This window comes from Microcebus murinus, chromosome 9, assembly GCF_040939455.1.
Source record: "Microcebus murinus isolate Inina chromosome 9, M.murinus_Inina_mat1.0, whole genome shotgun sequence".
NCBI classification, from domain to species: domain Eukaryota; kingdom Metazoa; phylum Chordata; class Mammalia; order Primates; family Cheirogaleidae; genus Microcebus; species Microcebus murinus.
Genome location: NC_134112.1, coordinates 89,063,600 through 89,090,466, shown reverse-complemented (window position 1 = coordinate 89,090,466; position 26,867 = coordinate 89,063,600). Strand labels below are relative to the sequence as shown.

Sequence of the window (26,867 nt, the reverse complement as noted above, 5' to 3'; positions counted from 1 at the left end):
AATTACAGCCCAATCCAGACAAGACTATGAATGTCCCAGATTCTTCAGGCGTGAAGATTTGGGTCACCGTGCCAGGTAAAGGACTATGAGCAGCCAAGGCACTGGCCAAAGGTAAAGGGAATACAGAATGGGTGTTCTGTGCGATAGGTAGTTATAAATCTCAGCACAACCACATGACCAGTTCCAGAAACGAGGCCCGTAACTGTCAATTATTTTGTTAAGAACACATTTGCACACACACACACACACACACACACACACACACTTACACACATATACATATTTCAAATATATTTATTTTCTTTCTTCTCTCATTCCCTTATCATTTAACATGAGATGCATTGATTTTACATCAGTATTTAAGTATTGTTAATTTTACATCACAGTATTTACATTACAGGATATCAAGAGAAGAGTAAACATCACTTGAAGAGTTTACCTACTCTTCCAGGGAAGGGATTAGTGCATTTTTGGTAGTTTCATACTAGGTGGAATTATGACCCTCTTATTATCTTTGTTTGGAGATTAAGTATGGTTTAAGGTGCCACATTGATAAGGGTTGGATTTGTGATGGTTAATTTTATGTGTCAACTTGGATGAGTTTAGCACTGCCCGCAAATCTGGTAGAACGTTATTTCTGGGTATTTCTGTGCAGGTATTTCTACAAGAGATTAGCATTCCCCCTGGAAGACTGATTAAAGATCACCTTCCTCGGTGTGGGTGGCACCATCCATCTGTTATGGCCTAAATAGAACTAAAAGGTGGAAGGAGAAGGTTTGCTTCCTGTTTGGGTTGGGGTAGCCTCTTTTCCTGCCCGTGAACGCCAGTGCTCCTGGTTCTCCAGCCTTTGCACTTGCACTGAGACTCACACCTGCGGCCTCAGCTGCCCCCCACACCCCGGTTCTCAGGCTTTCGGCCTAGGACTAGTCCCAAGTCTAAGGGCTCAAACTGCAGTACCCCACCAGCTCGCCTGGGTCTCCAGCTGGCAGACGGCGCATCATGGGACTTCTTGGCCTCCACTGTCAAATGAGCCCATTCCTATGATAAATCTCCATTTCTGTCTGTCTATTTCCTGTTGGTTCTGTTTTTCTGGAGAACCTTGACTAATGCATTTGCCATCCATATATCCTCTTTAGTGAAATGTCTCTTTATGTCTTTGGCCCAGTTTCTAATTGGATTATTTGATTTTTTTTTTTTTACTGTTGAAGTTTGTGAACTCTATACATTCTGGACATGAGTCCCTTATCAAATATGTGGCTTGCAAATGTTTTCTTCCCATCTTTAGATTATCTTTTCATCCTCTGAACAGGGTCTTTTCACAGCAAACGTTTTTTCAATCAATTTTTTTTCTTTTATGAATTGTGCTTTAGGCATCGTATCTAAGAACTCTTCTCTAAACCCTCAGTTCTGAAAATGTTCTACTATATTTCTTCTAAAAGTTTTATAGTTCTACATTTAAAATTGACCTATGATCCATTTTGAGTTAATGTTTGTATAAGATGGGAGGATTCGGTCTTGGTTCAACGTTTGGCCTATGGATGTCCAGTAGTTCCAGCACCATTTGCTGCAGAGACCATCCCCCCTCCACCGAATTGCTTTCTCACCTTTGTCAAAAATCACTTGGCCAGACTTGTGTGGGGCTATTTCTGGGCTCTCTGTTCTCCTCCATTCACCCATGTGTCTATCTTTCCACCAACATCACAGTTTCGATCACTGTAATTGTACAGTAAATCTTAAAGTTGGGTAGACTGGTTTCTCCCATTTAATTTTTCTATTCACGGTACCTCCGCTGACACCACCCTGGCTGGAGGAGCAGGGATGCCTCTTGACCTCTACCACTGACCTCTGCTCTCCATGTGACCTTCAACCTCCAATGATGAGGTGGCCTCATTACCAAAGGGCAGCGGTGGCCCAGCTGTGGCTGGGCCTCTCCTGACACTCCCAACAGGGGTGAGCGAGGGGGGCCTTGTTGCCATAGGGCAGGGCTAGAAGTCCAGGCTCCTCACCCGGGCTCTGCTGGCATGGGCTGGAGGCAGGGCCACAGTTTTTCCAGTGGTATTTAGCTAGATTAGAGAAATTATTGTCTAAAAGTTTTCTTTCTCTGTAGGCTGTCCCATTCCCAGTCCTTTGCCAGGAAAGCAGGCTTTCTTTGGAACTTTTTTGCTGCATATGTTACTGGCTTCTGCAATGACAAGTCTACAATATAGAGGCTGAGCATCTCTTATCTGAAACGCTTGGACCAGAAGTGTTTCTGATCTCAGATTATTTTGGATTTTGATATATTTGCACACACATAATGAGACGTCTTGGGGATGAGACCCAAGTCTAAACATGAAATTCATTTATGTTTCATATATACCTTATGCACATGGCCTGAAGATAATTTTATTTTCCCCATGGGGACACTGAATAAACTGTGTGTTGTGTGTCTGTGTTTTGACTGTGACCCAGCACATTAGGTCAGGTGTAGAATTTTCCACGTGTGGCATCATGTTGGTGTTCAAAGAATTTTGGGTTTTGGAGCATTTCGGATTTCAGATTTTCAGATGGGGGATGCTGTACCTGTCTGAGGTCAACAGAAAGCCCAGGGAACTTCCCTTTGAGTCATGCCCCGGGTCCTGAGGTCCCTAAAAGGTCTGTCTTCTCTCTCCATCTTGCAAATTCTTCTTATGTTTTGCTGTGCATGTAAAGTCCTGGGATTTTATTTTTACTTCTTGGGAGGAAAAAGTATTTCTACTCCATTTTTCCCGATGCAGAAGCCAAAGTAACATTTTTAAAACTGTGAACCAGGTAAAGCCACTACCTAGCTTCAGATTTCCCAAGGGCTTCCCAATGCCCACATTTCTTACCGGCCCCCCAGACCTCATAGGACCTGGGCCCCACCTGCCGCTCCACTCACCTTGCGTATATGGCTCGCCACCCCTCTCCCAGCCTCAGTGGCCTCCTTTCTGTTCCTTGGCCATGTTAACGTTTTGCAGACAGTGAGATGATATCTCATGGTGGATGTGAGCAAGAACTCTGGTGTCACCCATTGTGAGTGACTAAGTGACCTTGGGCAAGTTTCTAGCCTCTTTGTGCCTCCGTCTCCTCATCTGTAACATGAGAATAAGAACAGCACCTATGTCACCTCATACGGTTATTGAGAAGATGAACTGGATCAACACATGGAGCACATTGAAATGTGTTCTAAAGGCACTGAGAACGGTGCCCAGCACGTGGGCGGCACGCGATAGATACATCTGCCGCTGTGCGGGTTCACACCGCTGCCCTTGCACTGCTGTTCCCGCTGCCGGGCGGAGCCTCCCCCCTGCTCCTTGCAAGACGATCTTCTTGTAATCCTAAGCCTCAGGTTAAATGCCACCTCCTCTGAGAGGCCTTCCCTGCCTGCCTACCTGAAGTAGCCTCTCTTCATTTCTCTAAAGCCTAATACTCTACTGTTACACTTTTCATAATCTACAATATACAGCTGCTTACTATTTTTCTCCTTCCACTGGGATATAAGCTTTGTGAGGGGAAGAGCCCTGTCTCTTATTTGTTGTCCTGGCAGAGTCCTGAACAGAGCACACACAGAGGGCTCTCAACAGAGGTTTGTTGAATGGATGAAAGAATTTAGGTGGTTTCCAATTACCCAGTTACTATAAACAAGGCTACAATAGACATTATTGTTGTTACATTTTGGTTTACAGCATTAAAGATATTTTTTAAGGATAAACTTCCTAAAGTGGGATTATTGAGCCAGAGGCTATGCAAATTGCCTTGCAGACAAAGGGCACTAGTTTATAGTTCTGCCAGAGCCCTATAGGTTTGCTGGCCTTCTGCACCTTTGACTTAGGGCTTTAGAAGAAAAAAAAAAAAAAGCCTTAGAATATCCTTCCTTCCTATACTTCCACTTTATAGATAAGTATCTAATAGCCTCTTATATTTTGCAGGTAAGGACAATGAGGACCTGGGGTTAAATAGCTTCCCCATGGGCACACTCTGTAAGTGGCGGAGCTGGGATTCTGACCCCTGCTGCAGAAGTTGAGAACTACTGCCCCACCTGCCATGGGGAGACTCAGCAAACCCCACAGGGCGAGCAGCTGAGGGCGAGGGCGGGGCGGGGAGAAGAGGGAGGCGCTAACTGGGGCAGAGTCCTCTTGCCCCTCGAGCTCATCCGAAGGGAGAGGCTGAATCAACACTGGTGATTCCTTTTGCAGTGCTCAGTTCTTGTCTGCCTGTAGTGCTTTGCATATCCTGAATTCAGCCTTTGTCCAGGAAGAGTCCAGACTCCCCGGTGCAGAACCTGCTCCTGCTCCCTCCGAGGCCCCAGCCTCCACTGCCCCAGGTTCAAAATCACTGATCTCTCCCAAACTGCCTACACCCTGCTCCTCCTCGCCGCCTCCCAAGCTAAAGTTTGATTTCTCACCCTGTCCTCTCAAAAGCAATGGTTTTAATTTGATCATGCACAAGAATTACCCAAAGGCCTTATTAAAAATGCAAATCTCAGACAACCTAGGATTTTTTTTTTTTTTAAGAGACATGGTCTCACTCTGTCACCCCAGCTGGAGTACAGTGGCACGATCATAGCTCACTACAGCCTTGAACTCCTGGGCTCATACGATCCTCTCCCTTCAGCCTCCTGAGTAGCTGGGACTACAGCTGGGACCACACCCACCTAGTTTTTCTTGTTTTTTGTAGACATGCGGTCTTGTTATGTTGTCCAGACTGGTCTCAAACTCCTGAAGTCAAGCAATCCTTCTGCCTTAGCCTCCCAAAGTGCTGGGATTACAGGCATGAGTCCTTGTGTCTGACTCCCTAAGAAATTTGAACCTTAATGGGATATTCAGTATTAAAGAATTATTGTTGAATTGTAGAAGTGACCATGGCATTTTTTATGTGTGTGTGTATATATATATATATATCCTTATCTTTTAGAGGTATATGCTGAAATATTCTGAAAGAAATAATATAATATATGGGATTTGCTTCCAAATGACCAGGGGTGGGAAGGGGAAGTGGGTGAGGTGTAGATGATGCAAAATTCAACAGTTGTTGAAACTGAGTGATGTGTACGTGAGGGTCCCCTATAAACTACCCTCCAAACTACCCTCCGTACTTTTGCAGATGTTTCGATTTTTCTATGGTAAAAAGTAGAAAAACAAAAGCACCTTTCATTCTGGAGCTTTCACAGGCACCCCAGGAGGTGCAGGCAGGGATCCGCACAGCCCCGTGGAGAGGCAGAAGCTCACTGATGCAAACGCAGGCAGGTGGCTGCCTACTCAGAAACGCATCCAATTGGGTCGCTCCGCCGTCCCTCACCCTCAGCCAAATAAAAGGAAAGACAAGAGTCCTCAGCAAGCCTTGCCTCTTTTTGCCTGGGCCACATGGGAAGCTGAATTTTAGCCATTAGGTATTTATAAGGATTCTATTTTCCTTTAAAGTGTTTTTGGATAATAGTGAGCGTGATATTTTTCTCTTTTCCAAAATTATTTTTTAACTTTAGCTCATTTTTCAATATAAAGGTGTGTTTGGTTTGTTTAATAGATGCATTTGATTGTCGTCTATAGGGCCCTTCTAAGGCCTTGAGAAACCTTGGCCCCAACTCAGCTCTGCTGAGGGGCAAGTTGCTTCCATTAGAAAACAAAGTCGCTGCTTCCTGGTGGGGACCCAAGGTCACGGCAGAGGGCACAGGTGCAGCCCTGGGTTGAGCAGGCTGGCCGGTGGGGCAGGTTTGTCCTCGCCCACAACAGGTCTGTGTTGATACAACAGAGCCGCCTCCTGCTCTGTGGGTGCCTGGGGAGGAGAGGGAGCCGGAGGCAGATGGGGAGGAGAGGGAGCCCGAGGCAGAGCAGCTGAGGAGGGGGAGGAGGGCAGGGAGGCCTCCTGCGGAGCCACCAGCCTTGGCCACTTGCAAGCCACAACTGGCTGCTGGGTGGGTGGGGTGGCGGAGGGCTCGGACTCCGTGCATCTTGGGCAGTGGGAGCCACTGCCTGCTCCAGACCCCTCCCAGCCCCTGACCGACTTGGACGCAGCTGGGGTAAGAAAAGTCTTTAGGCTGGACTTTGGGTCTGCGTGAGGGAATGTCTTGTGTCTCCTGTCTATGACTCAGTGTCTTGGTCACCAGAAAGGACAGTAGGAAAGCTTTGGATTCACCCTGGTGTCAAGAGGAGCACATTTAGGACCAGATGATGGACTTCTTGAGAAAGTCTTGGGGGGATGATGTTTATCCTCTAGTCAATAATTGGGGAGATACAGCTGGAGCGCCTATTCATGGTCATATTGAACCCAACTGGAGCGGGAGTGGGAAACATGGTGTTGTCCTAACCGCCTGGATTTCCCCGGCTAGTGGGGCCCACAGACCGTGGTTAAACAAGTAACTGCAAGTGACTGCTGTGTAGGAGGCGGCCTCACTCGCTGGGTGCTGGAGGTGGGTGGGGAGGCTTGTGGGGGAGAGGACCCTTACCTGAGACTGCAGCAAGGCGGAGGCGCGTGGAATGTGGGGTGGAGGGTGGGGAGGCAGAGGCCGAGGCTCCAAACCCAGGGGGGGAAAGCTCCGGCAAAGGCGGTGAGGTGGGCAGGGGCGGAGGACAGATGCAGGGTCTCTGGAGAGCCAGGTGGGGACAGTTGGAGCCGGAGGAGGAGGCGGATCGTGCACCTGTTGTTGTCCGGTTCTGGGGCTTTAGACTTGGTCCTGTTGGAAACCGGATCCAGAGCCTGGGACACCAGACAGGCACAGCATCCGGCTATAACAGACACGCCATACGTTATAAACTGAAATCCACCCTGGAGGCTGATGGTTCTTCCAGAAGGTTGACTTTGGGGAAAACAGTTTGGTTGCCAGCAGCAGAGCCGTCCTGGGGAATCTCTGATGGGAGCGGATTCTGTACCCCTTGCTTTCACGTGGTCTTCAATGCAGCCATTGAAAAGATCATCACTTTCTTCCAACCCCTGGGAGGGGTCCTTCCTGCCACCCGTGTTGTAACTGGCACTTGAGGCAGTTCCATGGGCAGTATGACTTTGGGAGTGGAGAAATGTTCAGCAGTCATAAACTGCCGCACCTCACAGTCTGGAATGCATTCTATCTGCTTGCTGGGTGGCCGCTGACGCATTGGGCTCAGTTCCCTGGCTGGGTAGCTCTGTATGGGCGATGGCAATTGCTCTGAGCTCCACGGGTTCGTTGCTCTTCTGTTTCCCAATCTTTAGACATGCATCTGTTAGAGCACGTTGGATGTTTTACTATGCTTGAGTCTGCATGTCTGAGATCCCCTCTCAGAAGTGTAAGTCTTTGTCCTTTTTTCTCATCAGTAGTGTCAATTCAGACTTAGGACTGTAGGGTGGGACTGTGTCTCACAGGTGCAGTTTTGGCTGACCTAACTCACAGGGTCCACCCCACCCCACCTGGGTGTATACAGGACATACAGATTTATTTTATTCCTGCTACCTGCACAGGCTTCTGTTGTATCAGGTTATTCAATCATTCCCCTATCGATGGATATCTAGGTTAGATCCATTTATTATAATTATTATATACAATGTGGCAAGAAACTTCCTTGTGTATCCATTTTTCCACACATATCCACGTTTGTCTGGATAAATAGCAGTGGAGATCTTGGGTCAGGGGTATGAGCAATGTAAAATTGACAAATTACTCTCTGAAAAAGCTGTAAAGAATTTACACGTTAAACTAGTAAGTGCGCCAAACGGCCTGCCTCCTCACACCTCCACAACTTGAGTCTTTAATCATATTTTTGAATCTTTTGCCTATTTGATTGGATTTTTTTCCTGTTAGATTTTAGTTTAACTCAAACAAGTCTCATCCCAAAGTTTGCACACATTTATTACCTTAAATATCTTTCTCTTTTTTCCCCTGCAGACCCAGGCTGGGCCAAGATGGCGTCTGTGTTTCGAAGTGAGGAGATGTGTCTGTCCCAACTGTTTCTCCAGGCGGAGGCTGCGTACTGCTGCGTCGCTGAGCTCGGAGAACTTGGATTGGTTCAGTTCAAAGATGTAGGCACTGCATTCTTTGGAGATAAGAGGAAGGTTGGGGTGGGAGCAGATAAGTCTTTCACAATACGTATTTGTAGTGAACGAATCATTCTGTAGGGCAAGGAGCCCTGTGCTGGAACAGATGGAAATCTGTAGTTCTAGTCCCTCTGGCTAGGATTTGCAATGAAGAAGAGCAAGTCATTTGCAAACATGTTCTCCCTCCCTCTATGCCTCTGTCCTCCATAGGAATGGGTGATTCTTTTGTTTTTGCTTTGAGACAGAGTCTTGCTCTGTCACCCCAGTAGAGTGTGGTGGCATCCTCATAGCTCACAGCAACCTCAAACATCTGGGCTCAAGCGATCCTCCTGCCTCAGCCTCCTGAGTAGCTGGGATTACACTCGTGTGCCACCACGCCCAGCTAATTTTTCTGTTTTTAGTAGAGAGCTCTTGCTCAGGCTGGTCTCGAACCCCTGAGCTCAAGGGATCCTCCCACCTCAGCCCCCCAGAGTGCTAGGATTACAGGTATGAGCCACAGCACCTACCCTGTAGGAATGTTTTAAAGCTCTGAATGCAATCGCTACATGTTATATGTCATCGTATCTTATTTCTTGTGCAGCATCTTCAAATATTGTATATAGCCAATAGGCGTGTGGATTAACAAACCATGTTCTGAGGACAAAGAAGCTATTTTTCCTGAGGAAGCAGGCTGAGAACAAAGTATCCTGGAGTCCACAGTTGGCTGTGAAACCCAGCACTGAGTTCTGGAGTGACACTCTAGGTCTAGACGGTCTCCAGTGTGCCGCTGGGGCTCCTTTCCCTGGGGCAGCTTAGATCCTCACCAAGCCTTTGTTGAGTCCAGTTTTGAAATTCAGTTATTCTTCTTTATTCCCTAACCAAGATCAAGGTCAAAGCTCAGCTCTTCCAGGGGAGGATCATGTCTTGTGTTCACACCCCTAGTTCCTAGTGCAGGACCTGACATGAGGCAGGCCCTCAATGACATTTAATGGGCCGAGCTGAGGGTGAGAATTTTGGCTGACGACCATGATCCGTGACATGGAGCTGGGCAGTTTTCAAGGTCCAGTCCTATGCATGACTCCACTGATTCTGAGGCTGATTTCCACGGCCAAACACAGCTGAAAATAAGGAAAAACTTAGAAATGGGAGGACTTTGTTCCTTCTAGAAATGGGAGGGCATTTGGGAGACTTGAGGCATTTGGGAGATTGCGTGTAAGAACACCAAGGCGTGTTTTGCCTAGAACTCTTGGAAATATCTATTCCTAAGGTAATTCCAGCCCCATTCTCCAGCATGAAAAAGATCATAAAATAACCAAAAGGAATGTGTTGGCAGCTCTGCGACTAATGTATGCCTCATGTTTTCCCCCTAGTTAAATGCGAATGTGAACAGCTTCCAAAGGAAATTTGTGAATGAAGTCAGAAGGTGTGAATCACTGGAGAGAATCCTCCGTAAGAGAATTTTTTGGCTCACTGTCCAAATGTGAACTGGCAAGGGGGGGGGGTACATAGTTTGCAGGACTAATTAACAAATGTGTCGCTATTTGTGATACTTTTCCAGGTGATCCTGAAGTCAGGGGGTTGGGGGAGGCTGGGGATGGGATCTAGGTCCTACGGCAGCTCCTAGGGCAATTTAGGAAGCTGAGCTGGATGGAAAGGCCCCTGTCTGGCTTGACTGAGTTTTTCGGTTATGAGAAAACGCAATCACTTTGGGCTCTCCGGTGGGGTTTCATCCCTCAGGTTTTCTGGAAGACGAGATGCAAAATGAGATTGCAATTCAATTGCCCGAGAAGTGCCCTCTGGCCCCTCTCCCACGGGAGATGATTACTCTGGAGGTAAGTTCTTCACGTCGCCGGCTGAGGACAGTCACGAAGCCTGCCTCCTTGAAAGAGCCGAGAGCCATTCAGAGATCCTTTACTGGTTGTTGAAAAGATGTCCACTTTTCAGTGTTACCACTCCAGGAAAACACCCATGTGCAATTTTTAGGGCGACCCTTGCTTTTCTTTGTCAATATAGCCCTAAGTGAGTTTTCCCCACTTTGAGGCGTGATTTCTTTTGTGGGCATAAGATTCCTATAGGCAGTGAAGTCAATCTCCTAGAGAAAAATATCTGGGATCTCGTCATATTAAAATCTGCATATCTGGGCCAGGCACAGTGATGTGTACCTGTAGTCCCAGCTACTATATAAGACAGGGTCTTATATTTATTTTTCCTCAAGAAGATGCCCTAGGGCTTAATTTCAGGGGATGTGTTATTTTTTTTAAGTACGGTATAACAATCTACATTTATTCAAATATAGTTAAGTCGTCTTCTTCTGGAACATCATCATAACTCTCCAAACCCTGAGTTCCATCCTGAATTTCTTGTGACTCTATTTCCTTTAGAACCATTGGCCCCAATCTCTCCTGTCGAGCAACAGAGCTGTCACGGGGCAGATGAGAAGGGCTGCTCGTCTTCTTTACCGCAGATACGCTGCGTAGCCACGCCCATCACTAGGTCTTATTTTCGGGGTAGGGCTTATATTGCGCAAATGCTTAGAAATCCTGCTAGGGCTTATTTTATGGATAGGTCTTATTTTCGGGGAAACACGGTACTCGGGAGGCTGAGGTGGGAAGACTGCTTGAGCCCAGGAGTTCGAGTCCAGCCTGGGCGGTGTAGCAAAATGTTGCCTCTAAATAAATAAATAAATAGTAAAATCTGAATATTGGGGGAGAAAACTGCTAACCAATATAAATAGGAGCTCCCCCAAATCATGTTGAATTTGTCTTATCCCTAGTCTTGCATAATAGTAGCTGCCCTGTTAATTCAACAACCCTCTCATCCTTTTAGCTGCCCTAGCACCCGGACCTATTCACATGGACTATGACACATCATTCTGGTGTAGGCTTTTGTCTTTATTTCTGAGTTGGGGCGGAAGTTGTCTAGGCTTCCCAGTTTTCTTCTTCACCATTCCACTCTCTTCTACTACCACCAGATTAATTTCTGTAGTGGGATTGCTTTATCTCGCCGCGTTCCTGCTCAAGAACGTGCAATGGCTCCCTGCTCCCCTATGTCAGACAGGCTCAACCTCCTCTCGGACCACCAAAGCCCGGCTGTCTCCAGCCCTGTCCTACTGCTCCAGTCCTCCACTCTCCTTGGGCTTGTCCCGAGCCGAGTGTTCTCTGCTCGTCTCATTCATTTCTCAACTCCAAGCTTTTGCCGTGCTGTGTCCGCACCTGGAGTGCTTCTCCTATGCACCCACGTGCTTCCAGTCTAACCCCAGATTCCCTTTAATTCCCATCTCTTCTACACGCTCTTCTCCGACTACGCCAAAGCACACACATTCTAATTTCCCAGAATTTCTGTTGGGCTTCTGATCAATATCACATTTTCATAATTTATCTCTAATTCAACCGTTCTCAAGCTTCTTGATCTCAGGCACCTTTATACTCTTTTTTTTCTTTTATTCCTACCACTCTCCCTCCCCCCAACATCTTTAAACTCATAAACATTGTTGAAGATCCCCAAAAACTTTGTGGGTTATGTTTATTAAGATTTATTGTATTAAGAATTAAAATAGAAAATATTTATTAATTCATTTGAAAATAATCTCAATACATTTTAACTTTTTTTTAATGAAACAATTATTGTCTTTTCCAAGACAAAAAAGTTTAGTGAGAAGAACAGTGCTGTTTGCAAATGTCTCAAGTGTGTGGCTTAAGAGAAGACAGCTGTTTTCTCACGTCTACCTCCCCTTTGAATCCGTTGGCAATATGTTGTTTTCATTAAGTACAGGAAGATAATCCAGCCTTACACCGATATGTAGTTGGAAATGGGGGGGACTATTTTAATAGCCTTTTCAAATAACTGTGACTATTCTTCTTTGATGTTACATTGAAACTTGACAAGCGTGGAGGCTTTCTTGATTTTGTTTGTTAAACAGGTAACAAGTGTTTTTGTTTCCAAACTGCCTTGGTTGTACTTGGGCTGTCTGGACAGTATCCAGCCATTGTTAATATAATGAGAGCGGTTACATGGCTGCATACTTTCCCTCCTGTGCTTCAGATAGTACCTTTAAAAAGCAAGTCATCCAACCGAGTTTAGTTTGGGCTAACTAGTTTAATTCTGTATTTTATTTTAAATTTTTATTTATTTTTTTAAGTGTGTCACTCTGTTGCCCGAGCTAGAGTACAGTGGTGTCATTGTAGCTCATTGCACTCTCCAACAACTGAGCTCAAGCGATCCTCCTGCCTCAGTCTCCTGAGTAGCTGGGACTACGTGTGTGTGCCACCATGCCTGGCTAATTTTTTTTTTTTTTTTTTGCTTTTTGTAGAGACAGGGTTTTGCTATGTTGGTCAGGCTGGTCTCGAACTCCTAGCCTCAAGCTATTCTCCTACTTTGCCTCTGAAAGTGCTAGGATTATAGGCATAAGCCACCTCACTAGACCCAATTCTGTATTTTATTAATATAAAGCCTTCTCTGACTATGCCAAACCATACACATTTTAAGTTTCACCATTCTAAAGTATTCAATTTTGTTTGATATTAATAAGCTTTTTTGGAGGTAGAGCTAACATTGGAGTAGATATCCTTTTTACTGCTTATTTTTTATCTCTTTGGTAAGGATGTCTCTTAGATGGAATAAAAATATCTAACATAGTAATCTCTTTTTTAATAGGGTTAGGGTTTGACCTTAATCCATTTCCATTTACTGTGATTACTGATTTACTGGCTTTTGGGTTACCATTTGCTTTGTTCTTGTCTTCCCTTTCCTGTCTTTCTGTAATACCTGCCAAGCCTTCTCCTCCGCCCCTTTGGTCTGAAAGCTGTAAATAACAGTTATACTTCGCATTCCAAGACACATACTTGAAAACCTGCCACTAGGTCAATGGTCATCCATTTGTGGACTGTATGTTTTGTTTTTCCCCAATAGCCTTCAAGGTTTTGTGTTTGTTCTATAGTTTTACTACAGTGTTTAAGTGTAGATTTATTTGTTATTGTTTTTATTAAATATTGAATTGATATCATAGTATTTTTAAAAACATGTTTAAAGTATTAAAAAATAATGATCACAAACACAAAGTGCCCATCATCCTGTGTAGAATGAAAGATGCCCACAATGATGCTAGCAAAGTCCTCCCTCATCCCTCCTCCCCTCCCCCCTCTTCCCTTTGAGATAATTACTATCCTGAATTTTCTATTTTGTTTATTTCTTCACAGTTTTAGCACATAATTATTCTTCTAAATATCATACTTAGCTTTACAGATTTAAAAATTTCATCTAAATGGACCCATGTTGTTTATTCTTCTGCTACTTGCTATATTCTTTCATCATTTTATTTTTTAAGGCTCCATATTGTTTCATGTTTCTGAAATTAATTCATTTCCACTGCTATGTAAGTGTTCTTTTTATTGAATATAATACATTTTATCCATCGTAGTATTGTTGGAGATTTGAATAAGTATTCTTCCATATAAGTCTTGATCAGACTACTCTATAAAAATAATTTTACCCAATGTGATTTTGTGTTCTGACTATTGATTTGGTTGGTGATTTTTCTTATCATATATTTCTTTACAAGCCTCATTCTTTTTGCACGCTCATTTTGGAAGGGAGATCGGTTTGTTGTTTGTTTGCCTTCCTGTGCTTTGTGCTCAACCTCCTCTGTGTAGCCTTTTTCACCTGCTTGTTCCTGGTTCTTCAGCCCAGGTTGGGACTGGTAGTGGTTTGGAGGTGATCCCATGTTTTTAATTTTATCCATGATTGTAGTGCATTTGGGGCAGAAGGAATCCTCAATGTGTAATTTACTGTCCTCCCTTTTTAGTGTTTTACATGTTAAATGGGGAAGAATTTGCCAAAATTCCTTGACTTCCCATGAAGCTGCCTTCCATTCCCAGACAACAGTTCCTGATCCTCTCCATCCATGGTGGATCTCCAGGGAGCATGTGTAGATGGCTCTAGCTTAGGCTCTACAACAGGGTGTCCTCAAACTTTTTAAACAGGGGGCCAGTCCACTGTCCCTCAGACCATTGGAGGGCCATTGGAGAGTGCGGCGCACATTCCACACATGCGCACTGTGGGCCCGGGAGGAGTCGGCTGCTAAGCAGGACAGGCAGTGGCAGCAAAAACACCTGGCAGGCCAGATAAATGTCCTCGGCGGGCCGCATATGGCCCGTAGGCTGTAGTTTGAGGACCCCTGCTCTATAATCATGGTGTTTGTTACGAAACAAGCCACTCGACTTCAAACTGTATTATGTTGTGGTGAATACCTTTTTAGTTACCTAAAAAGGTAACTAAAGTTGACGTGTATTAGGAATGTCATAGCACTCTCTGCCTTTCTGCCTGTCTTACCTTCTTTTTCCTTCCTGCACAGACTGTTCTAGAAAAACTGGAAGGAGAGTTACAGGAAGCCAACCAGAACCAGCAGGCTTTGAAAAAAAGCTTCTTAGAACTGACAGAACTCAAATACCTCCTGAAGAAAACCCAGGACTTCTTTGAGGTCATTATTTGGGGATTATTTATTAAAGGGCCCTTTCCTCAGAGCCTCAGACTTTTATTTTAAAAACTGGCAGGTTTGGAATATGAATAAATCACTCTGTGTTCTGTGCCTAGCTCTTTGGTGGGAGGGTGTTGAGGAAACTATTTTGGGTGGAATAACTGGAATGCTGGTTGAACTGAAAGCAAAAACATTATGCTGCTCATTTAAAACTACGTGCTCTAGGACAAACTAGGATGGAAAAATAAAGAAAAAAAAAAAAAAAAGAAGAAAAAAAAAAACAAAAAACTACGTGCTCAAAATGGCCCAGGCAGAAGTCAGAGCAAAGTAAAAGAGTTAGTTTGAGCAGATTTAGGGTTTTGGTAGGAAGAGACTGGGGAAGCTTTTTGACTTATCGAGGAGCACTGTGCTTTCTGAATTCTGTTAACTGTGGAAAATTAAAGTTTCACTAAAAGCAGACAAAACCTTGAGGTGTGGGGTGGTGCTTTTTAAGTTGCTCTAAATATATTTGAATGAACATAGTGGTGCTTTGACTTTCAGACAGAAACCAATTTAGCTGATGACTTCTTTACTGAAGATACTTCTGGTCTCCTGGAATTGAGAACGGTGCCTGCTTACATGACCGGAAAGTTGGGGTTAGTGTCATTCAATAGCCTGAGTTATGGGTCCCTGGTGCTGGCGTGTAATAGAGTTCCCTGAGTGAATGATATGGATGGATGGATGAACAAACAGCCACCAAAATGGCAGCTGTTTCCCATGAATGTCAGTCCCCTACAGAGGAATAAACCCAAGTGAAACCTTATCAGGTTGGGGGAGTTGGAGGTAGGGTTACCTTCTTGTTAGAGCTGACACTAACATTCTTCAGCCCGAACAGTGCAATGTTTATGTTGCTCCCACAGGGGAAGGACATGAAGATAATTGTTTAGATGAGTTTTCAGACCTCTTACCTTGGAACAAGGCTATGGCAGCATATGTTTTTTCCTTATCTTTAAAATACTATTTTGATAATAAAATGCATTTGGAGTTTTTAAGTGTCACTAAAAATGGGGTAGTTATGCAATGAAGTCATTCCCAAGAAGCAGTAATATGATGTTTATACCCAGGAAAATATGTGGTGATTCATTCAGTGTCCATGTGAGTTCAGTGTCCATGAATTACAAAGCATTTCTGAAAGTCGTGAGTTTGAGATTTATACTTTTTTATTCAATGGATAGTTGAGCGCCTGCTATTTGGGGCTATAGGCATTGAATTTAAATGGAAAAGAAAAGACGTTTATTGAAGATGTTTGATTAGAAGGTAATACAGGATCAGTGTACATTTAAAGTAATAAACAAATGAAAGTCACAACTCTGAGGCTAATATGAGAAGTTTGGGTTAGCAATTATCTACGTACCTGGATGATGGAAAAAATAGGCATGCATAGACTTCAATGTATATGTTTCCCTTTTAGTACATTAAAATTTCTTTGGTAAAAATGCAGAGGGACCATTGTTGAACATTTGCTCCCATTAGCTACGAGGCTGTAATGAATGATCTATCACATTTTTAATTGCAAATAGTGAATATATAGCATTGGGATGATTAAGGAGATTCCAAAATATCAAAGGAAACAGAAGGTCAAAGGCACCTGGGCAAACTGGGGCTAGGATGTGGGGTGGGACCCTGTCATTAGAGCTGTGTCAAGATCCCTCCTGCTCACAGAGTGATGGTCCTTCACTTCCTGGTCCATCTTCACGTCCTTTGGGGCCTCCTCTCTGCACCCCAGTCCCTGTGCCTCAGTAATGTCTTCCCTTCTCGCTGCCCAGCTTCACAGCCGGCGTGATAAACAGGGAGAGGATGGCTTCCTTTGAGAGGCTGCTGTGGCGAGTCTGCCGAGGAAACATCTACCTGAAGTTCAGTGAGATGGACACACCCCTGGAGGACCCGGTCACGGTGGGAACCTTGGGCCACGGAGAAACTTCCTCCGAAATCCCCCATAGCCCTCACGGGAAGAGCTGCTTTCTCTCAAAACATGGTGTCTTTAGTTTGATAAAGCCAAAATCTATTTCCTTTCTTTGTCCTTTTTTTTCTTTCATTTTCCTTTTTAAAAATACGTTCGAAAGGTCAGTTCAGGAACTGATTCTTGCGAACACCTCGTAATTGGTTCATTCCTCCAAGAAACTCAGCTGTCCTTGTTTCTAGACGCTTAGCTGTAGGACGGCCACACCAGTTCTTCATGGCAGAGAACTAAGAACTGACTTGGGTCAGCTTCTCCAGCTTCAAGACGCACATGAGCATAGGGGTCACCCAGGGATCTTGTTCAAATGCAAAATCTGACTCGGTGGGCCTGAGCTTCCCCAGTTCTGACAACCTCCCAGATGATGCTGCTGATAAACTTGCCAGCAGACCACACCCTTCAAACGAGGACTTCAAGGGACGTCCCTGAGTGCCACCTGTTTAGTGCTATGAATTCCATAGGGTGTTGCTTTGTCACGCTTTCAGTTGGTACTGAAATCCACTTAAATCCACTTACTCTTTAATTCCAAGAGGCTGGGCTTGTCTGAGAGCCTATAATCTTTTCCACGTTAGAGGCTAAAAAAATTAATTTTAAGTTTTATTTGGTGAACTTCTTTACAGTTAAAATAAATGAAATTTAAAATAAGAAAGCTTATTAAAAAACACAAAACCCCTCAGTATCATCTCTAAAACCACTCTTAACGTCTCTATTTTTATTTTTCCTCTTGTGCTACTTTTTCTCTATAGCCATAGACAGTTATAATTTTGTATGACTGTAGTATATATGGAAATTATTTTTTTCCCTGCTCTTTATTTCAGATAACGTAAGATTTCCCCCATATTACCCCCATGCATCCTTAACAAAGATTATTTTAAAATTTGACATGGAAGCATCACTTTTCCTAATCCTGTTTTGACATGTCACAGTCAGGGTGGTGGAGAGAGTATAAAGGAAGTATCTGGAAAGAAGATGAGCATTGGCACCGAAGGCCACCAAATGGATGTCATGACATCAGAACAGATTCCTGGTTCTGGTGGATCAGGAGACAAGAGAACCTAAGAGATTCAGAAAGGGCCAGGGTGGATCCGTGGGGGAAGGAAGCTTTGGAAATAATGTAAAGCAGCAGCTCTGAAAGTCCCACCCCTGCCCTGCTCCCAGGAGCAGCTACCAAAGGGACGATTCGTTTTGATGCCATTGTAATGGATGCCTGCTATTTCCATTCAGCTGGTGTGACATTATCTATTTTTGGATACTTTATTTCCAATTTTGCTCCAGAATATAGACACCATGATGAGCATCTTTATGCATGCACGTGGATTTTTATTTTCTTTCCAGTGACTTCCATAATAAACGAATTCAAGGAAATAGCACTGCTGGCTTAAAGGGTGTGAGCATTTTTTTGACACCTGAAGGGGCCTGACGAATGATTTTCCAGTGGCTTTTCTGATTCTAGTGCCTTCAGTGGTATGTGATGAATCCATCGGACTTGTCATAACTTTTCCAACAATGAGTTTTGTAATTTTACCTTTACCCCCTCCAACCATGTGAAAGGACTCGTTGTTTTTGTGCATATTTCTTCACCTACAGTAAGAGCGGGATGTTTTCGTACGTGCTTGTGGAACACACAGTCTCCCTCTCTTATGAATTGTCCAACCTAAATTTGAAAAATGCAATTTAAACATCATTCTTATGGGCATACTGTGAGCAAATGTGTGAGTCAAAAATTAAGACGTGGCTTTACCTTTGTTAAATATCAAATACCCACTCGAGCCTGAAATGTCGACGTGTGGATTAACTCTGGTGCGGCAGCTCGCCTGTCAGCTCTTTTTGTTTTAAGCCTCAAAATATCCTCTTCTGGATGTTTCCGTGTTTATTATTACATCTTTTAAGTATAGGGCCTAGCGCTGAGTACAAAGTTCAGCTGTGGTCCCACAGTGTAGGGAAGAATGAGGCTGTCACCTGAGGCCCCACCAGCCTCTGAGATCCAGTACAGCCCTGTCCTCAACTATGAGCTATCAGATGAACCGTGGAAGGTTGAAGTTCGCCAATTTTATTTTATTTCATTTTTCTTTTTAAAAGGGGTGGAACGGGGGCGCGAAGTTTTCCAATTTTAAGTGCCTAAATTTTGTAAGCCTAAAGACAGGACTTCACATTTCTATTATGTTCTAACCAGAGGGAAAAACTTTCTTTTTAAATTTGTTCTGATTTTCAGAAAGAAGAAATTAAGAAGAATATATTCATTATATTTTATCAAGGAGAGCAGCTCAGGCAGAAAATCAAGAAGATCTGTGATGGGTAAGAGAGACAGCTGTTGGCTGTTTCATCAGTGGTTCGGGGCAGGGTTAGGTAGAGACACACAATGCAAACAACATGCGATCGGGGCTTCTTTGAGGTTGGCTAGGGTTCTAGAATAACTTTCCATCGTCTTTGACAAGACGATGTTAGAAATGAAACTGACTTTTTTTTTTTTTTGAGACAGAGTCTCACTTTGTTGTCCAGGCTAGGGTGAGTGCCGTGGCATCAGCCAAGTTCATAGCAACCTCAAACTCCTGGGCTCAAGCAATCCTCCTGCCTCAGCCTCCGGGGTAGCTGGGACTATAGGCATGCGCCACCATGCCCGGCTAATTTTTTCTATATATATATATATATTAGTTGGCCAATTAATTTCTTTCTATTTATGGTAGAGACGGGGTCTTGCTCTTGCTCAGGCTCGTTTTGAACTCCTGACCTCGAGCAATCCGCCTGCCTTGGCCTCCCAGAATGCTAGGATTACAGGCGTCAGACACCGCGCCTGGCCTGCAACTAACTTTTTAACAGTTGTGAGAATATGAACAGAGAGAACTTGAATAAGCACAATTTAATGGTAACTAAAAGTAGACATATTAACCTTTCCGGTTTCTTCTTCCTTCTCACACTCTACAAGCTGCTAAGAAGCAGGCAAACTGCATGGCTAAGTTGTTTCTGATTTTACAGAATCATGTCCTATGCAGCCCCTTAGGAGCAGAAATTAGTACCGAGGACATTAATAGATTCTGGAAGGAAGACAGGACGAGTCAAGCCTGCAGTCGTATTTACATAACAGCCCACAGGTTTCATGGTTTGAGTGAAGCTCATTCACACAACAGAACTGCAGCTCCAGTTCACAGGGCCAGCGATGTGCTGGGAAATCCTTAGGACTGGGAATCATTTTCCGATCGCCGAAGAGGCAGTTACTCTAGGAAAGGGTGGCCATCTAGCCAAAGTCGCCCAATGATGGCTTAGCAGAAAAGGGGGTGCACAGTGCTTTGTAGCAGTAACCCATGGGTGTCCTTTGGAACATCTCAAACACAGGTTTCGGGCCACCATATACCCTTGCCCAGAGCCTGCGGCGGAGCGCAGGGACATGTTGGCTGGCGTCCACGTGAGGCTGGAAGATCTGGTCACTGTAAGTGCGGGGTCCCGGCGCTTGGTCTGACGGGGCTGTAGATGGGCTGCCGCTGCGTTTCCATTTGAGTCCTGCCCCCGGGAGGCTGGAGAGCCGGCTGGCATGTTAGCGACGCCCTTCTGGCTGTGGCTGTCGGTGATTTCACAATCACAAAACTGTTCGATAAGCTAGCGGCGATGATTCTGCGAGTCAGGAATGCTTCGAGTCGACCACAGCCCTCATCAGCCGTCAGGTGGCCACCCGATCTGATAAAAGGCGTCTTTTATTGCCATCCTCGGCCTAGACCGAATTTATGACGCGACGAACCGGCCAGCTTAGTTGAACAACCAGTTTGACTGATTCTCTTCCCACCGAATCGCCCGGTGGCTTAAGCCGAATGATTAATTCTGTAAAAACAGCGAGTCTGGTTTCATCATGGGAACATCTTCATTTCCTTTGTACAGCCGTCAGCTCCCAGGGTGGCACTCAGCACTTGCGCGGTCAGGACACTCTCTTCAGTCACAGCAGCTTTAAGAGGGGCCACTGCAATGAGCGGGGCCTCGGGCAGACAGCAAACTCTCAGCGCCGTCCAGTAGAACTTTCCGTCGTGACGACGTGTTGCCTGTGCCGTCCAATGTCGTCGTCACACGCCACCCGTGGCTGACGAGCACTTGAAACAGGGCTAGTGCCACGAAGGGACTGCATTTTCATTTAATTTTAATTTTAGTAGCTGCATTTGGCTGCTGTATAAGTCAGCCACAGTTATGTGTCCTCAATGAACGTGTGTAGAGATTAGATTAGGGGTGTGTGTGCACGTGTGTGCGCGCGCGCGTGTTTGCACGCGTGTATGTGTGTGTGTGTGTGTTTCAAAACCCTTAGGCTAGCAGACAATTTTAAAATCTGGGTTTAATTTCTTTATTCCTCTCTATTCCTTCTTTGTCGCTTGTCAAGACGACTGTTTCCCTAAGCAATTATCTAGAGGCCCTTCTTCCCAGGCACTCCATGCTAGAATTTATGAAAACGTCATAGAGAATGGAAAAGCAACGCCGCACCGTTAGCAGGACTTGGGTGGCTCCGGTGTTGGGGGTTTCGGGGGGTGAAGTCGTGCAGCTGCCTCAGGGGTGACTTCTTCAGTTCGGTCCCTGCCAAGGATAAGTCTTCGGTGCTGTCTGGTGTTCGAGAGTGTATGTGGGCAGCACTCCTCCCTGACAGATGACAGGCTGGTGGCCTGGGCCACGTACAGCCAGGAGTCAGGTGACCGTTTTCAAAGTTTAGAGGTTTCTTCCCTTTTTTTTATACCTGTATTCGGTCCAGGTGTGTCTTTCCTCGAGGGAGTTTAGGGTATTCTCGTAAGGGTGGGCTTTGTTTTAAGGTTCCTGAGCGTTGCATCTGTGCTGAGGTGGCCTTGTCTCCTGGAAGTCCCCACGCCAGGGCTGGAAATCCTCAGGCCGTGCTGCGTCATGCTGCTAAGTGGCACGTGGTGTTGGGCTGTCGTTGATCTCACAGCCACAATGTATCTCTTATAGCACACTGCAGTAGCCACATGTGGGGTCACTAAAACAGATCACCCTATTTATTGTACCATCAAAGCATAAAAAGTGATTCTACATGGGCCGAATCATCCATTCATTCCTTCTCCCATTAATTCACTTGTCATTTATTGGAGAGATTATGTATGTAAATCATTTCTTAGGGCTGCTATGACAAATTACTACCAACTATAGTCCTTAAAACAATAGAAGTTTTCATTCCCTCCTGTCCTGGAGGCTGGATGAGCTGCTCAGGGCGTAGGGAGAGCCAGGCTCTTTTGGGGAGGAGCCTTCCCCGCCTCTTCCTAGCTCTGGCGTTCCTTGGCTTACAGATGAGCCACCCCGCCTCCGTTGTCACATGGTGTTCTTCCTTGTGTGACTCAGTGTCCAGGTTTCCTGTAAGGGCCCTGTTGGATCAGGCCCACCCTAATCCAGTGTGGCCTCGTCTTGACTTGATACAAGTCAAGGGACTGGAAAGCCCCTTTTTCCAAACAGGGCCTTATTCGCTGGTGTCTGGGCTTAGGATTTCAACAGATTGTTTTTGAGGACACAGTTCAGCCCCTAACAATTGGACTATGAGGAATTTAGAAGAAAAGGGAGATATAATCTTTGCCTAAGGGTTTTAACTTCCAGTAGGGGAGACAAACTGCTCCTGCAAGTTGGGGCCGGGTGACAGCCGCAGGCCAGAGGGGCAGCCAGAGCAGGGGAGGCTGCCATGGCCGATGGGCCCCCATTTCTGCAACTCTGCCAGCTGCCTGTGTGAACGCTCCTTGTTTCCCCACGTGTGGTGTTTTGCCCAGGTCATAACACAGACGGAGTCTCACCGCCAGCGCCTGCTGCAGGAAGCGGCTGCCAACTGGCACTCCTGGGTCATCAAGGTGCAGAAGATGAAGGCCATTTACCACATCCTGAACATGTGCAACATCGATGTCACCCAGCAGTGCGTCATCGCCGAGATCTGGTTCCCAGTCGCAGACGCGGGACGCATCAGGAAGGCCTTAGAGCAAGGCACGGTGCGTGGTGGGCGCAGCGGGAGGTCAGACGGGCCAGCCCCACTGCCAGGCCGGGGAGGGCATCGGCCTCCTGCGTTGCATGAACTCTGCAAGTGACTTGGTGGCAGGATTGTCTCCATCTCTGTGTCTGCAGTTCTTAACCCAGTGCTAGGACACATACCGTGTTTCCCCGAAAATAAGACAGGGTCTTATATTTATTTTCCCTCCAGAAGACACCCTGGGGCTTATTTTCAGGGGATGTGTTATTTTTTTTTTAAGTACGGTACAACAATCTACATTCATTCAAATATAGTTAAGTCGTCTTCTTCTGGAACATCATCATAATTCTCCAAACCCCGAATTCCACCCTGAACTTCTTGCGACTCCATTTCCTTTAGAACCATTGGCCCCAATCTCTCATGTCGAGCAACAGAGCTCTCATGGGGCAGATGAGAAGGGCTGCTCGTCTTCTTTCCCGCTCCTCAACAAAATGCATGGGTTGTGCAGATACACTGCGTAGCCACGCCTGTCACTAGGTCTCATTTTCGGGGTAGGGCTCATATTGTGCAAATGCTTAGAAATCCTGCTAGGGTTTATTTTATGGGTAGATCTTATTTTCGGGGAAACACGGTAAAAAAAACTCCTTTTTGTTTCAGTGCTTGACAAACACTCAATATTTCTTCGATCTTTAACGAGTACGTATTGAGCGCTCGTGTGCCAGTCACACTGCCGGACTGGAGATAGCATCTGTTGTCTCAGGGAGGTCACAGGCTAGCTGGAAAGACATAACCGCGCCTGCGCTAGTAGCCCGGATGTGTAGACTGCTCCGTGCGCCAGCAGCAGTGCTGTGCACCAGGTACCTGACTCAGTTCTCTCAGCTCTCTTCCGTCACCTCCCGGACAGTCCCTGCATCTCGGCCACAGTGGCAGCCCACAGCCCCGCCCTGACACACTTTCTAGAGAGGGACGCAGACGCAGGTCCAAGGCTGGTGTGAGTTCAGGCAGGGATGAGTGGTGGGCAGGAAATCAAACGGGGTGGGGGAAGGGCGGGGAGTGGGACTTGTTCTGATCCCTCCTCATTCACCCTGTTTGGTGGAGGAGGGACCCCCGCCCTAAATAGTACAGGATGGCAGAACACATCACACCTGGCCCCGGACCCATGAGGTGGACAGATGCTCATCAGTCACACGAACTCATAGCCCAGGGGAGGAAGACGCCACACGCCACGCAGGGCCACACGGGATGTGCCCGGGACCCTGTCTGAGAGCAAAGTGAGCCAGCAGGGCCTGTTGGAGGCAGGCTTTGTGGTGACAGCAGGGCAGGGTGCCCTTTCTTTCCTGCAGGAGGATGTGATTAGCTTCTTGGAATCATTTCACAGGGCAGCAGGGAGGTGAAACCCGTTAGGTCGAGGGCCGGGTGGTCTGCATCTGTGTGGTCCGGCTGATAGGGGAACGAGCTGGGTGGCCTATCTGGTGACAGCTGGGGAGCTCCTGGTGTCTGTTGCCAGAGAAGGCCCCTCTGAACAGGTGGCACTGATGCCGTGGGGAGATTGGGGTAGGGTGGGAGGAAGAGCTTCAGGCTGAGGGATCTGAGGGTAATGGCCGTGAGGCAGGCACAGACTAGGAGGTAGGAGTATCTTTACCCCCCTCGTACATATGTGGAAACCGAGGCACAGAGAGTGGAAGTAACTTGGCCACAGTCCTGCAGCCAGGAGGCAGGGGTTGAATACAGAAAGTGTTTCTTTATCCCCCACATTCCCGTGTCCCCACGCCATGGCTCAAAAGCTACCTGAACGGAGCACTTTAAGAAGAGCATTTCCCCCAGACTGGGCAGGGCAGGGTGCGTCCTGGAGGAAGTGATGCACGAGCTGAACGGCGCAAGAGTGGTCAGTGAGCAGGAGGAGGGGGGTGGGGACAGGGGCCTCCCCCTAAGGCCGGCGGAGGAGTGAGGCTGAGACCCGAGAGGGTGATAGCATTGGGGACAGGAAGAAGAAGAGGGGTTTAGAAGGAACAGTTGAGACCAGGCGCAGTGGCCCACACCTGTAATCCTAGCACTCTGGGAGGCCAAGGTGGGAGGATCGCTCAAGGTCAGGAGTTCGAAACCAGCCTGAGCAAGAGCGAGACCCCGTCTCTACTATAAATAGAAAGAAATTAATTGGACAACTAAAAATATATAGAAAAAATTAGCTGGGCATGGTAGCACATGCCTGTAGTCCCAGCTACCTGGGAGGCTGAGGCAGGAGGATTGCTTGAGCCCAGGAGTTTGAGGTTGCTGTGAGCTAGGCTGACGCCACGGCACTCTAGCTCAGGCAACAGAGTGAGACTCTGTCTCGAAAAAATTAAAAAAAAGAAGGAAGCGTTGGCACGCTTTGGCCGGTGACTGATTGGATCGGGAGAAGGGGCAAATGTCACGATTCCAGAGTTCTAGGAATTGGGGGAGTGGAGGCTCTGCTAAAGGGCAGTGGGGTGGGGGTGGCTGGCTTTGGGTCAAGTTGATGAGTTTGGCTTTAGGCTCCTGGATTTTGTGGTGTTGGTGAGACATTGGAGTGTGAAAGCCTAAGCAGGCAATTCGGGAAAAAATGGCCATTTGGGAAAGGGGCAGGAAGATGAGGAAAGTGGATGTGCTCTTGAGAGAGAAAGAGGAGAGAAAGGGACTTGTCGAGGGTTGTGTCATCGTACACGCATGTGCAGGGGCAGGAGGGCGGAAGTCGCCGGAGAATCAGGAGCGACTCTGTTCTCTCGACAGCTCCGCTGTGAGGGGGTTAGGCAGGCACCGGGAGGGAATTGACTCTTTACACATGAGCTCTCGAGTCCCAGAGAGTGTCCCCAATTCCCTCAGCAAGTGATGGCAGAAGCTGGGACTGTGCTCCCCGTGCCATCGCCCTGCCCTGGGCTCCTTGCTTACGTTTTTGTCACATGCTCTTTTTGCAGGAACTAAGCGGCTCTTCCATGGCCCCCATCATGACCACAGTGCAATCTAAGACCGCCCCTCCCACGTTTAACAGGACCAATAAATTCACAGCTGGCTTCCAGAACATCGTCGATGCCTACGGCGTGGGCAGCTACCGGGAGATGAACCCAGGTAAAGATCCGATGCGTCGCACAGCTGGGCAGCTTGGAAGTGAAAATCGGGTAAGGTGTTCCCATGAGGACCTAGGAGGTGACTGTATATCCCGTGTTATTTTCTATAAATGCCAATTAGTGAAAGTCTTGTTCTTTATCTTTATCTTGTTCTTGCTTAAACTGCAACCTCATTGGGCAACTGAAGTCAGTCTTTTTTTTTTCTTTTTGATGGTGTCAGCCTAACTCACAGCAACCTCAAACTCCTGGGCTCAAGCGATTCTCCTGCTGCAACTTCCCAAGTAGCTGGAACTACAGGTGCACGCCATGCCTGGTTAATTTTTCCATTTTTAGTAGAGACGGGGTCTCGCTCTTGGTCAGGCTGGTCTCAAACTCCTAAGTTCAAGCAATCGTCCCGCCTTGGCCTCCCAGAGTGGTAGGATTACAGGTGTGAGCCACCACGCCTGGCCTGAAGTCAGTTCTTTTTTTTAATTTTTATCCCTACTAAAAAGACACAGGATCTTGCTATGTTGCCCAGGCTGGTCTTGAACCCCTAGCCTCAAGTGACCCATCCACCTAGGGCTCCCAAAGTGCTGGGATCACAGGTGTGAGCCTGAGGTCAGTTTTTGTTTGCTTCACCAATTCAGTGAGAGGCGTCACTTAGCATCTTCTCAGTGCTGTGGTTTCTACGTGGGTTCAGAAGACCGGATCTTGGTACTTGGTTAATGAAATAAAGGGGAGACCCAATGCCCGTTAGCCAAGCGGCGCATGTGCTGTTCTCCAGCCCGGGTCCCATCTAACTTGGGACCCATAATGCAGGGGCCTCGTGGGTTGAGGGTCCCCGGGACTAAACTGCTGGGCCTTTGTGGTGCTGTCAGTGGTGGAAAGAGCATAGAAAGTGCCTAGAGATAGAAAAGCACTCGTAAGTTCCATCAAACGTGCTTTGGGACAAGTCGCTTAACCTCTGTAAAACTCAGCACATCCGTGAAGTGGGGAATGAGACTGGCTTGCGTGGGGGGAGCTAAGCGTGTCAAGGGAACGGACGTGCAGATCTGCGGTGGGGCTCAGCTGTCGCGGGTGTCACCTCCACAGCCCCCTACACCATCATCACCTTCCCCTTCCTGTTCGCCGTGATGTTCGGCGACTGCGGCCACGGCGCGGTGATGCTGCTGGCCGCCCTGTGGATGGTTCTCAGCGAGAGACGGCTGCTCGCCCAGAAGTCGGACAACGAGGTGGGTGCCGTGCACTGTCTCAGCCCACGTCCTTGAGGGAGAACGTTGAAGTCAGTATATGGTTTTCACCGTAGAAATAACACATTTTTATGAAAAATGAGGAAAAAAAGGAAAGTAAAAAAAACTCCCAAATTTAACAAAACTCCTGGCCAAAGGTAATGCCTTAGGATGATTCGGTCCAGTTCCTTTTAATATTTTTGGGTTT

General features: G+C 46.5%; 1 protein-coding gene across 2 annotated transcripts in view; it reads left to right on the top strand.

The window, feature by feature from the left end:
* ATP6V0A4 (ATPase H+ transporting V0 subunit a4) overlaps positions 1-26,867 on the top strand; it is a 68,005-nt gene that overhangs the window by 15,728 nt on the left and 25,410 nt on the right. The window contains exons 1-12 of one of the 2 annotated variants that reach the window (XM_076006641.1): positions 5,882-6,016; positions 7,853-7,986; positions 9,351-9,429; positions 9,718-9,812; positions 14,330-14,455; positions 14,993-15,087; positions 16,258-16,384; positions 18,661-18,743; positions 19,779-19,872; positions 22,181-22,393; positions 25,302-25,452; positions 26,523-26,662. In XM_076006641.1, the coding sequence (XP_075862756.1) occupies positions 7,870-7,986; positions 9,351-9,429; positions 9,718-9,812; positions 14,330-14,455; positions 14,993-15,087; positions 16,258-16,384; positions 18,661-18,743; positions 19,779-19,872; positions 22,181-22,393; positions 25,302-25,452; positions 26,523-26,662 (1,320 nt within the window). In that variant the 5' untranslated portion in view covers positions 5,882-6,016; positions 7,853-7,869. Of the gene's footprint in view, positions 1-5,881; positions 6,017-7,852; positions 7,987-9,350; positions 9,430-9,717; positions 9,813-14,329; positions 14,456-14,992; positions 15,088-16,257; positions 16,385-18,660; positions 18,744-19,778; positions 19,873-22,180; positions 22,394-25,301; positions 25,453-26,522; positions 26,663-26,867 lie in introns of those variants that run through there. The other variant, XM_012742708.3, reaches the window with a different exon arrangement.